This window comes from Folsomia candida, unplaced genomic scaffold, assembly GCF_002217175.1.
Source record: "Folsomia candida strain VU population unplaced genomic scaffold, ASM221717v1 Fcan01_Sc004, whole genome shotgun sequence".
NCBI classification, from domain to species: Eukaryota; Metazoa; Arthropoda; class Collembola; order Entomobryomorpha; family Isotomidae; genus Folsomia; species Folsomia candida.
The window spans coordinates 8,124,906-8,142,235 of record NW_019091196.1 but is presented as its reverse complement, the minus strand read 5'-3'; the positions used below and the strand labels follow the sequence as shown (position 1 = coordinate 8,142,235).

Sequence of the window (17,330 nt, the reverse complement as noted above, 5' to 3'; positions counted from 1 at the left end):
ATTTTCAATCAGGTCACAGATTTAATTAATATTTTTTGATTCGAATAATTGCAACTACTACCTGTTTTAACCGGTGGTAACATTCGCCTTAATTAATTTACTATATACGCGTCATCAATGTTCATGACGATTGAGGTGTCAGTCCTTTAATAAATAACACAACTTAAATTCTTCGTCATGTAACAATTATGTGAGAGAATAGATACAATTTTTGTAAATATGCAAAATGACATAAATGCAATGATACAAATAAAACCAATGATTAGCCAAATTAATTATTTTGGCAGTTGTCGAAGTAAAAAGCAAAAAAAGAGTTTCTTATTTCTTCTTACAAATAACAACAATCATTTTACCAGTTTCTCAACATTCAAATAACTTTCGCTTATTATTCGGTTCAGTCCATTGAAAATATAAGCCTTCTTCGTAGTAAAGTAATCTTATATCTTTTGTGTAAATATATGCATTGTAATTATAGCTAGATAGGTAAATAAATTTTTCCTCCAGGTAAATGTTTCACATTCAGTACATCCAAAGATATAATGTAGAGTTTGCAATTTTTGCAATATATTTGTTTAGTATATATGTATATATATTATGTATATGAATAGTTATTATTCTGTCCAGTTAACTAATAAAACTAGTACATGTATGTATTTACTTTACTCCGTATATAATATATGTTGTATGTATATATGTATGTAATCAAATAGTAGTGTATCATTTATATGTCAAAATTAATAACCTCATTTGCAGGTTTTCATTTATAACTCTCTTCGGTTGCATACATGTTTCATATTTTAATAGTCGTCGTAGTCAGCATGAAACAATTTAATACTCGTATTTAAATAGTGCCACAATAATTTCAGCAATCAATATATCAGCAAATCAAAATAATAATAAAAATAAACATCAATTTGAACTTTTCCGAATAACAGTCAAGAAAGTAGGTCAAAATATTTTTCAACTCAAAAAGTTTGTCAAACAATGCAACAAGGAACATGAAAATTTTGAATTTGTAATTGTCTGTGGTTTGTCTTGAAATATAAAGTTTTAACTCTGCTACGATACAGACTGACGATATTACAGAGAAAAATAGAATCTTCTTCCTTTCTTAATCAGAGGTCCATGTTGTTATTATGAGGCATTAAATTTGAAGGTTTTCTACTTAAAATTGGATTTCCACAAAGAGGACATGCTCGTATTACCGGGCCACAGTTGACACATAAAACTTGATGTTCGCAAGGTAAAGCCAAAACTGTTCTTTGTCGATCTGCAAAACCATTTGAAGGGTTATTTGGCTTAACGCATCACAATTATTTACGACATTAACTACTTACCTGGTACTTTACAACTTAAACATGAATAATTAGGATGGTCTTTATTTGTCGCAGATTGTAACGCTTTACTTAATGTTTCCGCCCATGTTTTACATTGATTCAAATAGACGTTCATTAATGTCGTGTTTTGATAGGTGAGATCGGGTCGAATCTATAAAGAAAGTCATGTCACGTTTAGATGATTTATTGGAAATAATGAGTAATTTACAAACTTTGATTACCATAAAATTTAAAAACGCCGGCCCATTAAATCCATTATTTGATGGCCCAATTGGTCCTGGTCCATTGCCACTAGAAAATCCATTACTACTACTGGGTGACATTGATAATGTTGTACTGTTTTCTTGACGCTGCTGCGGATAATCGAATATACTTGAAAATATATCTGGTTTCTGAAAATACCAAACGACAAAATTTTATCAGTTATGTGAGTTGAATTAAATTAATCGTAGCATTTATAACAGCATTTTAAGCTGCTATACCTTGTCTATAGATGCATCTGGTAATTTTGAAAATAACGATCCCCCAATAGAGAAAGAGCTATTTAGACTACCAGCCATAGATGAGGAACCACTTTAAAAATATTATTAAAAACATTAGTCATTATTAGAGTTGGCTAATTTCTTGATAATGAAAATTTCATGATCATTCAAAGTTCCGTTATTTTAAAGGTAGTGCATGAAACTTGGGACTACCTTGGAAATCTTTCTCTTCCAAATAAAGATGAGCTGGACGCCGGAATGCTAACTGGTTTTGATCCTCCTACAAGATACGCGAAATTTTTAAAGCTTGGAGTAGTAGATAAATTATTACTGATAATAATTGTGCTACTAACCCGAAGAAAAATGATCCGTTTCTAAATCTTTATCAATACTAGGCGAATCTCCTCTGCTTAAATCATTTCTCATTGCAGATGTTGGCGTTTCTAAATTATTAAACAAAATAAATCAAATAATACTGCACATCGCATAATCGTCATTCGTCGTCCATCAATATATGTACATATCACATATATCAAAAATCTGCACTTACTCATTCCCATTGACGAAGGAAATAAACTATAAGCATCACGTTGATCGTCACCACCGCCTGTGCCCGAGTTGAAACTCAAAATGTCAAAATTTTCATATAGATTTAAACCCCCTCCATTTGTTCCTTTAGGGCCATTCATTAGCGAATCCACAAGTTTAGATTGATCATCAAAAAATTTACTTCCATGACTTGTCGTAGAGTTTACACTATTGCTTCGATCAGTCCCACCTCCCACAGCACTAGCAAAACTTTGTGTTCCAAATGACACCGGATTATTTCCACCACCATTATTTCCAGATGCAATCGTATTTGAAGATGAATGCGTTGACGAACTTGGATTTCCATAAAAACTACTTCCTCCACCAATCATTGCTTGATCGAGTGGTGATCCACAAGTATTTCTTAACACGTCAGAAAAGTCTGTCATCCCTCCTCCAGTTGAATTGAAATATCCTCCTAATCCGTCTAATCCATTCGCATTATTGTTGTTAGAGTTTAAACTACTTGATAAAATAGAGGATGATGTCCCATTTCCATTGCTATTATGATTATTATTAGTTTCTCCTCCTGATTTAGATCCTATTACGCCGCCCGATCCCCCAATTCCTATAGGATTTGATGCTGTAGGCAAAACATTTGATAAAATATCAGCAAAATTGGTATCCGTTGGTAAATTCCTATTAATTGACATCTCCTGGTCTGCATGAGCGAATGCACAAAACGGCCCTCTTGGACAATATTGATTAGTAAATACATCGTTACACTTCGATGATTTATAAATTTCAGGATGGAACTGTTGTTCCGTTCTTGTGTGACAATACGGGCATTCATCACTTTCATCACATAGTGCAGGTTCTCCCCATTCGTCACCATGCTTTACATTAGGGCAAGGAGTAGACCTATACTTGAACTTTTTTGGTGATCTGCGCCGATCCCTTAAATTATGATATTGAGGACATCTGAAAATAACGAACCAAAATAAAGGAACCATTTTTTGCTATAGATTATACATGTTGGGAACCAAATGAATATAATAATGAGCACGTACGCATAGCCCTGTCTACATAAACGTGGCGGTCTTTTACACTGTTCTGTTTTATAGTGAAGAAGAACATAGCTAGCGTCTTGCCACTTGGGATCGTCCACCATCATATTTCTTTCTTTATCTAATTGATTAGGGCCGTTTACAATTTCAGGTTCCAGGTTTTGCTCTTGATTCTGTAAAAGTGGATCCAACTAACAAGCTTAAATTACAAATGAACCAACAGAATTAAATCCCTCATTCTTTCTCCAAGTACCTGTAATTCACGAATGTCATAAACTGGTGGTCTTTTGTCCCCTTCACCTATAACAGATAGAGTTCGATATTAGCATCAAAATTAAAATTTTCAATTCCAGACTACAAAATTGATTTTTCAAGTTAATCAATTAATTAAATTAAATTTACCATGCGCGAAAGCACAATGTGCACCGTTTTTAGCACAGAACCCACGAGCGTCCGTTTCTAAATATCATATCACACATGAAAAGCACTCAACTCAGACTCAGAATAATGTTCTGAATTTACTTACCATAAACACACATACACGTTTTAAAGTATCTTAGATGATATCTTCGTTCTGTGTCCCCAGCGGTACGATGTAACAAAGGACAGCTAGAAGGATTTAAATTGCATACATCATCCAATTTTTTTGAGAATCAATGAAATGAATATCAAACTCACTCATCACCATCCGGACAAGTTCCAGACGTTTCGTCATATTTTGAACAATAACTATCGGGCGAGTAATTAAAAATTCCATCCCTTCTTCTTAACGGTCTTCTTCTTCGCTGATTAGGAAAATGCCAGTTAAAACAGGTAAATGGTCTATGTTGTGTACACTTATGTAATGGAAATAGCTGACACTGATCCACTCTGAATTCTTTTAAATATCTTTAAAAAACAAAGAAAAACACGTTTTATTAGTAATGGTTATTTATGCACAAATAATAATAATTAATACTTGATGACATGTTTATCCATCACTGATGATTAGTGATGATCATACCCGGACAAATATTTTTTTATCCTACCCTACTCATGTTGAGCTCAACACGAGTAGGGTAGGATAAAAAAATATTTGTCCGGGGTATGGTGATGATCAATGATCAAGCATTACGAGTCGAAACTTTTGTAGTTTAAATTTCTAGCTACTTATTATTAACTGTCACATCTAAACTAAATTCTAAGCTATCCATCTAAACTTATTCTCACCCTAAAGTCTATAAGATTCTCTTCAATTTGAAATTTTTAACCCCAAAAAATCAACAACAAACTTTCAATATCTCATATCTCATAAACATCAAAACATTCTTCCAGAAAAACAAAAACTGCGTAGTTTAGTTAACTTCCTTCATGTCACCACAACCAAAATAAAAAGACGACCTTATGGTCATCCACGAACTGCTTTTTCCTAACCTATACAAAACAGCCCAAATTTAAAAATAGACTCTTAACCAAACTGAAAAGTAAAACCAGTTGATCTCTGTTTTGTTTTGATTTTGTCAACCACCGTAAAGTTGATCCTCTCGTTTTTGTTATTGTTTATTTTGTTTTGGGAAAGTGAAAGTAACCCTTGACTAACCTGTAATGTGGGGGTTTTTCAGTCGCAGTGGCCAGCAGGGACTTGGTCTCTGTGGGCATGGTGTCGCAGCTAAAAATATTGATAAGACCTTATCCACCACACACTATTCAAGTACTCACTCACATCACACACTCAACAACTACGAGAAGAAGAGCGCTCTGTTATGGCAGCAAACACACAGATTTTTCCTATTTCACACAACGACGTATGTGCCTAATAACACTTCACTCACTAAAAAACCACCACCACCACCACTGCTCCCTTCACAACAGTGGGCACCGCCAAAGTTTGAACTCGTCAGAGGCACACCCATCCACTTTTCGGGTCCAAGGGCTCCTTTCTAATGAAGGTAGAAAATTCGAAATTTCAGTTTTTTCCCAAGTTCAAATCCTCTCAGGACCGAAATGCCTGCACGCTCCCCTTATGCAATCAAACAATGGGTATTGTGTAAAAAAAAGAATTGTGTGTGATGGATTGCAACGCTAATAATAATGGAGAATTTCATATTTAATTCAAATGTGATGCTATTTAATAATTAAATGACGATGATAAAGACAGACAGGCAGACAGACAGAATGATTACATAAGTTCAGGATCGGACTAAAAGTGATAAATTTATGGAATAAATCCTATGCAAAACAGAGAGAGAGGTTTTTATTACGTAACAAAAATAATGCATTCCGACGTGCCAGTGAGACAAGATGAGTCACAGATAGATGAGATTCTTTATCGTTTCAAAGAAGCAATAAAAATGAAGATGTAAATATGTATTTTATTTACTTTATCAGTAATAATATTATTTATCATTTATTTATTTTCAGTTTTAATTTGACAACATTGTTCTTTCTTGACACAGCTAGGAATATTTAGTATGTATAACTTTCTAAAGTCATTGTTAAATAAATAAACCAAATTTTTTTCATATCCAACTCTAGGGATATTTTAAAACCCCCATATCATATAATATAGTATATAATAGTTCCATGAAATCTAGTCCTCCTCTGTTTGTACTTGAATAATAAGAATAATGCACAACACAAATTTGACCATTGAACATCCAAGTTTTAATTTTATCTCCCCAAATAACGATGAAACGCGATGTGATATCATGATTGTTCATTCGCTTCTATAAAAATAATGGGAAAACAATCTGTTAAGTAAATAGCACAGTTTTGCTCTCGTGTTGCTTATGCATTAAAGCAAACCAGCATTAACGTTGTATGTACGTTTAATAGAATGAAGATTTTTTTGAAAGTCTCGATTCCTTTTGATTTGATATGCGACGGTTATATTTAAATCCTATGTATGTATGTTTATAATACGCAATACCATCTGACGATTTGTCCTTGTTAGAATGGTTCTACTTTTATAAATCAACCATTATAAGCTCTCGGCAAATAGCAGATATTACATAATAATATGTTGAGCGATTAATAGTAATAAAACACTGACCTAAATAAAATTTAAAGAAGTAGCTCTCCTACATAAAAAATGCTGTAATGTACTATTTCTATTTCAAATTGGATGCATACTAATAAATATAATACTGTTTAATCATCACATTCTTTCAGTATCATCTCAGTTTATGAGGTGATCTACTAGAAGTAATTCTCAAAATAATCAACATTATGCCTCTTAAAAATGTATACAGTTGGCCGTAAGTATTAAAACCCGTCGTCGTTTTTATGAACCTGTGTACACTGCTTTCTAAATACTGTATGATTTGGCATGAAGTTGCGATTGTGTATACATACCTACATATTTATGGATTATTAAGAGTATGACCAGTAGTATAATAGTTAGTATGAATTATAATATATGTTAGAGATTTGTGCAAAACTTAGGCTTTCATATTAGTACATGTTCGTTAGATGTACAAACAAACCACAAAAATGCAATAAACCTTGTGGAAATAGAGCAGTGATGGATTGCTTGATGCTGTGAAAAGGGGTCGAGAGGGATACTTGAGTATATTTTGATTTTTTTTAAGGATAAGATGAGGAACAGGGGTGCGGAAAGTGTCGAACTACTCGAATTCGTTAATTCGTGATGTGCTATATAATAATTAGTTAATTAATTAAAAGTAAAGACATCTACAATGTTGTTAGTTAAATGAAGTGGATTTTGGATTATGAGATTGTTTCTTTATATAATTCTACCATTTCATAGAATTATAGCAATGATTTATAGAAATGATTTTTTGCTTCTCCAATTTATGACGTGATTGTCAATTTGTTTCTGATTGTGGTGTGAAAGATCTATCCCGTTTTTTACATGATAAGCAGTCCTGCTGAAATTATGACAAACAACGTGGATCTCACGAAAAGCGTGCCTAAAAATGCATACCGTAATATGAATGATGGCACATTTTTTGGTGGTTGGTTGGTAAGTAGACGGTTCTCAATAATCAATATTGAGACCAAATCATATAATCATTTTAGTTTACTTTTACGAATTTCATAATCTTCAGCCTTGAAGAAGAGTTCCAGACTACTAAATGGGAGAAAGTCAGCTGGAGAAAGTCAGTTTTGGGCAGGAAAAAAATTCATATCAATTTTAAAGAATTTTAAATTTTTGTTTGGGACTCAAGTTAGATGATTGTCGTCCTTATCATGCGATGATGATGCGTGTGGGTGTGGTGGGTGGGTGTGTGAATGTTGTTACGTGTTGAGCATTTCCATTGGCATTTATTTTTTCTTCTTATTCTTGTTGCTTGTTTGGCATGTAGACCATGTGAAAGCCTAAGTCTTGCTGCTGAGGTCAGGTGGAAAAAGTGATGGGGTTGTATCTCATCATTTTTGACAGCAGAATCCACATGATTGACGCCAACACGCAGACAATTGCACCTGCATTCATATAAGCTCGTTTAGAGAAATTAACTCTTTTCCTTAATTATGCTAATAAAATAATTAAGCCTAATTATCTTCCAAATTACTAACCTGCCCATCCCAAGTAGAGACTTCCCCCGTGCGTGATACCTAAGAAAAAGTTAAACTTTTAAACTCGGGTTTAATGAACTTTGCACTGTATGTTTTACGTTTTCACCGTCATCGTTTTTCAGGTGAAAAGGGCAGAAACTTGTACCCAATAAACAGTTTTTTTTACTCCGTCACATTTTCCTTTTCCATTCTATACTTTCCAAAAACTGTCCAAGACCACACCCATAATGAAGGTAAGGTTTTTCATTTAAGTTTTGCACTGCACTTCCCCATTTTTCTCTATTTTAATCTAATAATGATTTATTATTGCACAGCGGAACCACCCAGATCAAAATGTTTCGTCATCTCCACTGCAGTCTGACTCTGACGAGGAAGAGTACGAGGAAATGTCGACCCAAAAATTGAAAAAGATGATTAATGAGGGTGGACTTTCTCCGACCACGAAGGACAACTCTTGACAATTTTTGTCAAGAAAGTTGATGAAAGAGATGCAAAGTTAGATAAACGTACGTTGTCCAGCAAGTATTCCCATCTTCTCTTCCCATTAATTAAATTAAAATATTAAATTAAATCTGTTTGCAGTTCTTCAAGCTGGGCCGTCGTCGACTACTACTGCTGCTGCTGTCCCAACGTCCCGGTTGAGAGCAATAATGGAGGCAGTTAAAGAACGGATTTTATTTAAAGGAAAGGATGAGGATTTGCTTCACGACCCTCAGTTCAAAGTAGCGATGGAGTCTGTTGAGAGGAATCCGATTTCAGCAGTGTTCCAAGGCGTCACTCTCCGTGCATTATGGGACAAGAAACGGTCAAGGTTTGGATACCATGACCCTACTCCACACGATAATCAACCGTCTGGGAGGAAGAATTATAAATGCCAATTGGATTCTTGTTGGATTGACGAGGCGTCTCCAGCATGGAATTACTGTACAACACATTCTCCAACACATGTGTATTTTGTTAGGGACATTAAATCTGGTGTCACAGCCTTCTGCGTAATCACCCCACCGCAAAAGATTAATGGACACACGGACAAGGAGTTGAATATATATTCAAAATCTAAAACTGCCAAAGCTAAGTCTCAATCCCTGGTCAACTACTTGAAGACCAACAACAACGCTGTTCTTCGGTCATTCGCCAAATTGATTTACTCCACAGAGAACATACTAGCAGGAGAGGGAAATCATCACAATATGGTATACATAAATGTTGTTAAATAATCATATTGTCATAATCTAATGAAGTTCTATTGATTTAGGTCGCACTGAGTATGATGATAATGTTATACAACTCAGTTTGTGGTGATAATAACAGAGTCAAGTTAATCAACCAAGAGATTACATTCCGCAACAATGATGGATGTCAAAAGGATTTTTTTGAGAAGTTGCGACGAGTGTTTGAAATCAACGATTTCCGTTTCAAGGTTACTGGAGAAAAGAAGTCCACCACCGTCCTGCCGAAGTCTCTTCTTCCAACAATCTCCTATCCAAATCTACCGAGCTCCTACCTCGCAAGGGACACTAACACGGGTGAAATGTACTCTGGCGTAAAGTGGAGTATGGTGAAAAGAACAGGTGACGGATCAGGAGGACACTCGAGAGCCAAGAAGACAGGGCTGTCTGATTTCGACAAAAGCCATATCAAAAGGATCTACCAATTTGCTCATCCCCAGGCTGGCGTCATCGAGGAAAATAGAAGTTACACCCGGTTGACGAAGGAGGAGAAAATTATTCATGATGAAATGAAGGAACCAGCGCAGCGGATCGAAACACTTGGTCACATGGCGTCAATACTCGCCCACATGCTCGGTTTGAAAGTCAATGGCCATGAAATTATATTTTTATGCCAAAAGTTTCCTCATTTCGATGATTCGTTTTCAAAATCTATGTTTGATGATGTATTCGGATACTTATATGGTGAAGTTTTAGAAGTAGAAATCCCAACGGTGATTCCAATTAATGATGGGAATATCATTTGGAAGTTTGTTAAGTAGGATAATGTTCTTAAAAACTGTTATTGCTAAACTTTCGTAACCCCCCTTAAAAATTGTTTCTTACCGTTTTAAAACCTGTTTTTACCATTTGTTCAAGGTTGTTTTCTCTTTACCACATTTGATAATAATTTGTGCTGTTGTTTGAATAAAGTATATCTTACTTACGTCTCGCAGATCGGAACTCATTACTGCTCGCCAAATCCGGAATCAGCCTTGTCCATACGTCAAGAGGTTCGCAATCATTCCTATTTTTGTGCTTGAAATGGACAATCGTGAGAGTGAATAGGGCGAAAGTGGCCGATAACACGTAGATAACCCCCGTTACGAGAACAGCGCTATAAACGATAAAATATAACCGATTGATATTTTACCCCCACTGTAAACATGACTTTAAACATGATAAACTTAATTTTACCTAATCTGGGGGCGACACACGCCAAATAATCCGACCACGATGGCCGATCCGAGCAGGATGAGACACACCATTGCGCAGGCAATCGCTAAATTCTGCATCCCTAGAAGAAAATTGATTAATAAAATAATTATTCATTTATACTCTGCGAAATAGGAGATCATTTTAAGTCTGCCTGTGATGTGATCTTACTGCTTCGAGCGTGGTTTAATTTAAGCCGTATAAAATATAAGTTGGGATAATTGAAATGTCTTCGTACAAGAGAGAGAGAAAGAAAGAGATCATGGACCACTTTCACTTTGGGATAATAACACTGTAAATTCGGCTCATAAAATATTCAACCGCAAAGTATGTATGCTGTTAGTTTAATTAAACTGTTTAAAGGCGAAGAGAGAGAAAGAGTGAGAGATCAACCAGAATATATTATTATCCTTTCGGATATCTCGCTTTTCCAGAGAACCGCAAAACTCGTTCTGTGTGTGGTCTGGTTTCCATTTCATACTAAAATACCTTCCCACGCCACACGCCATATTAATGAAGTAATGGATGAATAACGCCACATGAAAGGGGTCTCTTTCTATCCACATACTTGAATAATATACCATTTACATACTGTATATATCACATCTTTTCTGGTCAAAATTTGAATTCGAATGTAATTTCCACACTGAATTTATTTGACGTGCAAATCTTTGTACAAAACCTTGAACTAAATTGTTAAATAAATAAGATTTTCAAGTCTAAATAATTTTCGGAGAAAGTTAAGTTCTCTTCTCTCTCTCTCTGAAAACTTGGGCTGCTGCTACTTTTCTCTCATAAACTAATTTAAGTGAAGAACATGAAACCATTATGTTAAAGTTGAAAGGAGGAGACTCACTGTGTTGCCAGGAAGCCCGTGCTTCGGTCGACTTTGGAATATCCTTGTACGGATCTAAGTGATCTACACACTTGTTCGCCTTCTGATAACCCAACTGTTGCAAGTCCTTGAAGTCCTTCTCTGTAAATAGGACAGAAAATTACATTACATTACACTCCGACTTGCACCAACCATCCGGACAAAATTGAGTCAGACTACTGAGCAGACTTCAGAAGAAGGGAATGATTATTGCAAAGGCTAGAAGAACGACTAGTCCAGACAGAAGCCTATATGTTCTCGTTTGCATTATTATTCTCATTCTGCCCCAATTTCAGTATTGTCACATCTGCCACGACTTTCTCTCGCCTTTCACTAACTCAATTAGCTCCTCGACAGAAAGACACGACGTCTTTTATTCTCTCCTTTCTCCGTCTCATTTCGTCGTGACAAAAGTCTTTTCACCAGAAAGGAACAGGACGAGGAATAAATGAACACGAAATAAAGTGGGTTGAGCAATGCGAAGGAGAAAATAAATAGAAATCCTTCAACTGTCGCAACATTGAACATTTTCTTTCACAAAAAAGCAACAGGAGAAAGTCGAAGAGAGAGAGAGAGAAAAAGTTGATATATTTTCCCCAGTGTATTTTGGACATCATCCATTTGCGACATTTATTATTACAGATCTTACCCAACTGCCGGTCTTCATTTTTTCTCCTTTAGACATTTAATACGTCATACTCACTCACAAAACAACGACTCAATTCAACAACTGTGTACAGAAATAGAAGGAAGGAAAACAACAACCAGCTAAGTAATTTCTCCATAAGGAACAAAAAAAAAGTTGGAAAACAAATGAGCCTCGGTTGGACTGGACTGCAAACTTTCTCCTCCACTAACTCGGCTCTTGGTCAGTTCACTTATTTGTTTGGAAAGTAAAGGATAAGTTTTTTATGCCTTTCTCAATTTTTCTTTAGACGTCATCATTCTTATCATAAAATATGTATCGTGGCGAATCTTACGTCCACCCCCGAAGAAAAAAAACTATTTTCTCTTCTAATCGTCCACTTTATCTAGAAAAGTAAAATACTCACTCACCCTCAAGATCAATGCAAGATATCCAGACGCCAGAATGCAGAGGGAGGAGATACTTTGGTGGGTCGGGGGTAGTGTATCCACTCTCGTACGTGATGACGGGTACTCGGTCGTTAAAGAGCCATTTCACGCTGAGATAGGTGCTGTTATTGGCCACGATTTCGTTCACCTTGTCAACGTCGTAGTTCAGCATTTCCCAGTAGTGACCGTTCAGCGCGTAGTAAAGGAGCACGCTGGCCAACGCGGTCTAATAATTAAGTTAACTATTAGTAATTGTATGTATGGTGTGTGGGAAAATGAAAATTTAATGTAAATTAGGTTTATATGAGTTGGGAGGGTAAAATTAATTAAAGCTGTCGGACAAGTAGTTTGCATGCTTGATGTTTTTGTTGGGATTTTTATTTTTTCTGAGATTTTCACTGTTTAAATATACCGTTTTGAAAATATGATTGACTAATCCGAAATATATATAGATGAAATCTTATTTCTTGCACATTTGTCGTTTACATAAATGTCGGTCACATATTTGTCGTACCACCAATTAATTTCCTTACCATGCAAACCGTCGCCAAGAGGAAGACAACGCTTGGCTGGCAGGCCACCTCGACGCACTTTCTCTTCACTTTCACCTCCCCGCCACGCCCCACGTACCGCCCACTGCGGAGGACGTACTGCTGCGTGGAGGACGACGATGGTGGCAGCATTATTCCTGGGATGCTGCCACGACCTTCTGGCGGATTTGAGGGGGACGAGGACAAATCCGTCGTAGCAGTACTTTCACCGCCACCGGGAACGCTCATGTTGCCGGTGGGGAGAAGAATTTCATGATCCAATTCGAGAACAAGTTTCCTCTCCGCTGCTCGTCCTTCTTCTAATGTAATTCTCGTTATGCTATGATTTCTTTGATAAGATTTGTAAGTCCGATTTCATGAAAGGAAGGAAGAGAAAGTTGTACTCTTTTCGCCGGAGATTCTCTGTAATCATTAAAACTGTCTTTAGAAAGAAGCAGGCATCCAATTATTTTCAATGGGATCTGAGAGAACAATTACTCCTGGGGATTGAATTGATTGTTAGTAGTGGATTGAATGCTGAACCATAAACTTTTCTTTTGTGCACCAGTTTTCTTTTCATTTCTAACAAACCCATATAATTATTATTCTTCGAGTGCCATACATTCAAAGTAATATGAAGGTGACATCGTATAATGCGATGGGATTTATTCAGCTCAGAATTATTTTCCATTATCACCGTCATCGTCATAATGATACTTGACAGGACACCCATCCAGGCTCAGAATTCAGATAAGTATCTAAACATCTCCAGGATTTAGGGTGACGTTCAAGTGAATAAGAAGCATGAAATATTTAGGAATGTGATAGGCTGACAGATACACAGCGATGCATTATCTCGTAACAATATAAGAATAGCGAACCAGACCAGCGTGTGAAGAATATAGAGTTTAGGAATACATAATAAATAATCGATACGTATTTATCAGTCAGGCTTGATAATATTGGGCTGAAGGAGAGATATGCATGGCTTTCACTCAGGCTCAAAACTCCTGCCTGTTGGTATTATGGATTGTCTGTCATCGTTGTCGTTTGCATGACACGACGGTAAAAGCAAAACCAATCCACCACGACGACAACAACAACAACAATAGCGGCACTTACTTGGAGAGAGAAAGACACTTCAGAAAGTCGAGTCGGTTATAGTTGACAACAAAGTTGAAACAACTAAGTAATACGACCACCCATACATCCAAAATCAAGCCCTACATGCATGCACACGAACATGAACACCCTTGGAAAGATTGACGACGTGGAGAAAGTTGTTTATTTACCTTCATCTCATACTTTTTATGCCCGCGTCCCCCAGAATAATAATAAAAAACAAGAAAAGTAGCCCAATCCACCGCACGAATCCCGGCTTACCACGTAAATATATATAAAATAGTCGTGTAATAAAGTAAGTAAAAGGAGTATACGACAGCGTAGCTCCCAAGTAAAAGTTAGTTTGACTAGTCTCGTTGGTGGTTTGGTTTGGTTGTAGGGGAACATGGGCAATCAAAATCAGCTCAACTTTCACTCTTGGAAATAAATCGGGGCGTGGAATGAAATGAAATTCCACTCTGACTCGGAAAAGTCACAAGTTCAGGAGAGAAACCAATTTGTAATTCTGTGCGACTTATCCTCATCCTCATGCTATCTGACTTGATCCTCCCTTACTTGATCCTATCTGACTTGATGTGACGTGTGGGTGCAATAATATCACGAAAAGGGAATTATATATCAGAGAAAGCTTAAGTTTCGCATGAACAACCGGCTAAAATTCGCCCTTCCTCTCTATCAAACCAACTTTCACCACGGCTGGGTTGCAGAAATGTTAAATGAGATCCACTTATTTTCAATTACAACGTCCAACTGATCAAGAAAGGATTGTTCGCTTTCTCCTTTGAGTCCGAGTAGTTCTAAATTATTCATTATTATACGTTCCAGCGGAAATCTTGTATTTTGTGTGTAACCCAATCACCCAAAATCAATCGTGTTTCACGTTTCATTCAGAATTGTTGATTCATTTCATGTTTGCTATTCCATCCGCGTCATCCCAGCCTTACAAAAGCTATGCATAGCTCGTTCTATGTAGCCACACCACAATGCATTTACGATTCCTCAGAGAAAGCAACAAGGGTAGTAAGAGGAGATGATACTTAATTGGTGAGCATGTCTCAATTATTGGGAGTGATACATACCCTGTAATAAAGGAGAGAAGAATACGAGTGGTGTTGGTGGTAGTGTAACTAATGGTTCATTTCATTGCTTTGTTGATCCCAAAGCGTGACACTTTCTACTTCATTGCAGTATTAGTACGGCCTGGCATGGAAAATGTCTTATACAGTCGCGTTAATATTATTCAGAGAGCAGAGTAATGGATTCCGTTTTAGTGTAACAGGAAGACTGACACGTACGGGGCTTGATTTATTTATGAAGACAAAGGACTTTCTCCTTTTGTGCGTCGCAGCAGTAACAGGAATTTTAGCAGGAATACATATTATTTAAAGTCGGAGGTAGAAAAAACAAGGTTTGTTTCCAGAAATTCAATAAACTTCAATCTTCCTGCCAGAGAGAAAAAGCGAGAAAAAGCGAGACGAGAGCCCTTCAATTTTACTATTATTACGACAAGTATCTAGAGTTTTATAAATGTATTTATTCAGCATGGACGTATTTACTTTTTATTCCAACGACTCTCCGAAACAGAGTGTTGTTTTCATTTCGAACCAAATTTTCTCGTACTTTCAGAGAGAGAGCTGTACTTTCAGCCTGCTTTTTACAGATCAAGCCAAGTACATAGTAGTACCTGACTGACAATAGCTTTAGGCCGTTTTGTCCATTAGTTGGAGTGGAAATCTGCACAAAGTGCGATTCAAGTGGCATTTATAAGGTACGAAAAAGAAGACGAGATGAGAATTACTTTCTCTCTATTTCAACCTTTGAACCATTTAGCGTAATGGAATGGGTGGCGTAATTGTGGATTACTTTTGTATGCCTCACATGGTGAAAGCAGAGGCTTGACAACGTTGTATACACCAAATTGGATGCTTTTACATTGCCTCTTCTCTTTCTTTGATGGAATACTTTATTGACTTCTCCCAGCCATGAAATGGAATGACATGACAGCCATCGACTGTTGACAGGATACGGTCATTTGTCTGATTGTGTACAAACAAATACAGTATTTAATTTAAGTAGTGGGTATGGAATGACATGGTATGACTTTCTCTCAAGCAGGATATGACTCATACTGACACTGCTCTAATTAAAGCGGAAAATACATGTATATATTCTTGGTTAATTAGAAATGTAAATCGTGTCGCGATTAGATTATGTATAGGCGCCCACGTTATTTTACGACATGGATTACTCTTTTATTATACGGGCCAAATCCCCAATCGTGCATTTAATACGATTCCCTTGGTCTGGCCTGGCTTACAGACTCCACTAAAACTTACAAAGTTTAAAGGAATCTACATGCATGCATTCTTCCGATATCCTCCTTGTTTGTTATACACACCGTGTGGTATGTACATAATAGTGGCACACGTATTAAGGAGAACGAGATGCTATCGTATAAATCGGCAAAGATCGATATTTATTTACCTGGTTGGTTTGGTCGTGGTTTGCTTTGCTTGGTACTTCTGCTGCTTTCTCCGCGTTTGTGTCGATGTCAAATTTTATCTACTTCTTCTTCTTCGCAGTCATTCAAGGAAAGACAAACTTTTGTATAAAATTTGGCCAAGAGATCAAATCAGTGATTAAAACTTGGATGGAAAAATCGGATTGTATGTACGTCGTCACAAAAGTTTCCCTATGTAAATATTTCAAGAGGAGGATGCTGATATATTTAAAGTGGTTGATTCTTAATTAGATCGACCATCCACCCACCCACCTGCCCTCGAGGTGGTCCAGGGTTTGTTGTTTTGCTCTCTCGAAAAAATAATTATTTTCTACTTTCACCAAAAACGGGGAAATAAAGAAGACAGAGAGACTGAGGAGAGAGAAAGATATGAATGAACGAGAGAAGAGAGAGTCCGGTTATCAGATGTGAGGTGGAGAGAGAAAGAATATCCCACTTGGATGGCTGACTACTACCCGCATTTCCGAATCAGCCTGCCACTTTTATAAACAAGTGAGAGAGAGAGAAAGTAGCTTGACTATCCAGAAGCAGACTGACTACGACTACCGACCGGGCATGGACTGAAAAGTTGCCAACTGAAGAACAACCATCCCAAAAGAGTCGACTATCGTATCGTACAAAAGAGGAGAAAGCAGTAGATGGGACGACAGCATACCACGAATGGAATGAAATGAACCAACTCTTCTGAACGCTGCTGGTCCCTGGTCCGCTTGCTACTTTTCCTTCGATGCTTTCAATTCAATCTGCTTTCACTTGAGTTCTCTCCAGCTCTCGCTTCTCGGAAGCTTAGAGAATTGCGAATTCAGTTCTGCTGAAAACCAAATTCAGCAGGTAGAAAGTGGAACAAGAGGAAA

At 36.8% G+C, this 17,330-nt stretch overlaps 3 protein-coding genes across 4 annotated transcripts; 1 reads left to right on the top strand and 2 right to left on the bottom strand.

The window, feature by feature from the left end:
* Positions 1-296: 296 nt before the first annotated feature.
* LOC110848643 (probable serine/threonine-protein kinase ndrD) lies at positions 297-5,132 on the bottom strand. Of its 2 annotated transcripts, none has more exons than XM_022095903.2 (13): positions 4,994-5,132; positions 4,093-4,302; positions 3,941-4,023; positions 3,817-3,873; positions 3,668-3,714; positions 3,418-3,605; positions 2,370-3,328; positions 2,173-2,262; positions 2,033-2,099; positions 1,820-1,910; positions 1,559-1,729; positions 1,338-1,488; positions 297-1,270 (listed from the first exon to the last, which is right to left on the bottom strand). In XM_022095903.2, the coding sequence occupies exons 1-13, from the start codon at positions 5,050-5,052 to the stop codon at positions 1,116-1,118; spliced, it is 2,328 nt and encodes a 775-aa protein (XP_021951595.1). In that variant the 5' UTR covers positions 5,053-5,132; the 3' UTR covers positions 297-1,115. The 2 variants fall into 2 exon arrangements, with proteins under 2 accessions (XP_021951595.1, XP_021951596.1); XM_022095904.2 differs by having other exon boundaries at positions 3,418-3,587.
* A 77-nt stretch (positions 5,133-5,209) lies between these two features.
* LOC110849064 lies at positions 5,210-10,095 on the top strand. Its single transcript, XM_022096440.2, has 5 exons — positions 5,210-5,342; positions 8,055-8,165; positions 8,247-8,438; positions 8,515-9,125; positions 9,188-10,095. Exons 4-5 carry the CDS (start codon positions 8,583-8,585, stop codon positions 9,920-9,922), a joined length of 1,278 nt encoding a protein of 425 aa, XP_021952132.1. The 5' UTR covers positions 5,210-5,342; positions 8,055-8,165; positions 8,247-8,438; positions 8,515-8,582; the 3' UTR covers positions 9,923-10,095.
* LOC118435368 lies at positions 6,285-17,135 on the bottom strand. Its single transcript, XM_035851359.1, has 8 exons — positions 16,440-17,135; positions 12,837-13,256; positions 12,286-12,529; positions 11,212-11,331; positions 10,338-10,437; positions 10,088-10,257; positions 7,933-7,971; positions 6,285-7,839 (listed from the first exon to the last, which is right to left on the bottom strand). Exons 2-8 carry the CDS (start codon positions 13,080-13,082, stop codon positions 7,754-7,756), a joined length of 1,005 nt encoding a protein of 334 aa, XP_035707252.1. The 5' UTR covers positions 13,083-13,256; positions 16,440-17,135; the 3' UTR covers positions 6,285-7,753.
* Positions 17,136-17,330: the final 195 nt, after the last annotated feature.

Bases quoted from the DNA above. Each gene is read 5' to 3' on its own strand.
- LOC118435368 (XM_035851359.1), bottom strand. From the start codon at position 13,082: ATGAGCGTTCCCGGTGGCGGTGAAAGTACTGCTACGACGGATTTGTCC. The intron at 7,972-10,087 runs GTAAGTAAGATA...ACTTTTTCTTAG, and splicing joins TGAGTTCCGATCTGCGAGAC to GTATCACGCACGGGGGAAGT. The intron at 7,840-7,932 runs GTTAGTAATTTG...ATATGAATGCAG, and splicing joins TCTCTACTTGGGATGGGCAG to GTGCAATTGTCTGCGTGTTG.
- LOC110849064 (XM_022096440.2), top strand. From the start codon at position 8,583: ATGGAGGCAGTTAAAGAACGGATTTTATTTAAAGGAAAGGATGAGGAT. The intron at 9,126-9,187 runs GTATACATAAAT...CTATTGATTTAG, and splicing joins AGGGAAATCATCACAATATG to GTCGCACTGAGTATGATGAT.
- LOC110848643 (XM_022095903.2), bottom strand. From the start codon at position 5,052: ATGCCCACAGAGACCAAGTCCCTGCTGGCCACTGCGACTGAAAAACCC. The intron at 4,024-4,092 runs GTGAGTTTGATA...AAATCCTTCTAG, and splicing joins ACTTGTCCGGATGGTGATGA to CTGTCCTTTGTTACATCGTA. The intron at 3,874-3,940 runs GTAAGTAAATTC...TATGATATTTAG, and splicing joins AACGTGTATGTGTGTTTATG to AAACGGACGCTCGTGGGTTC.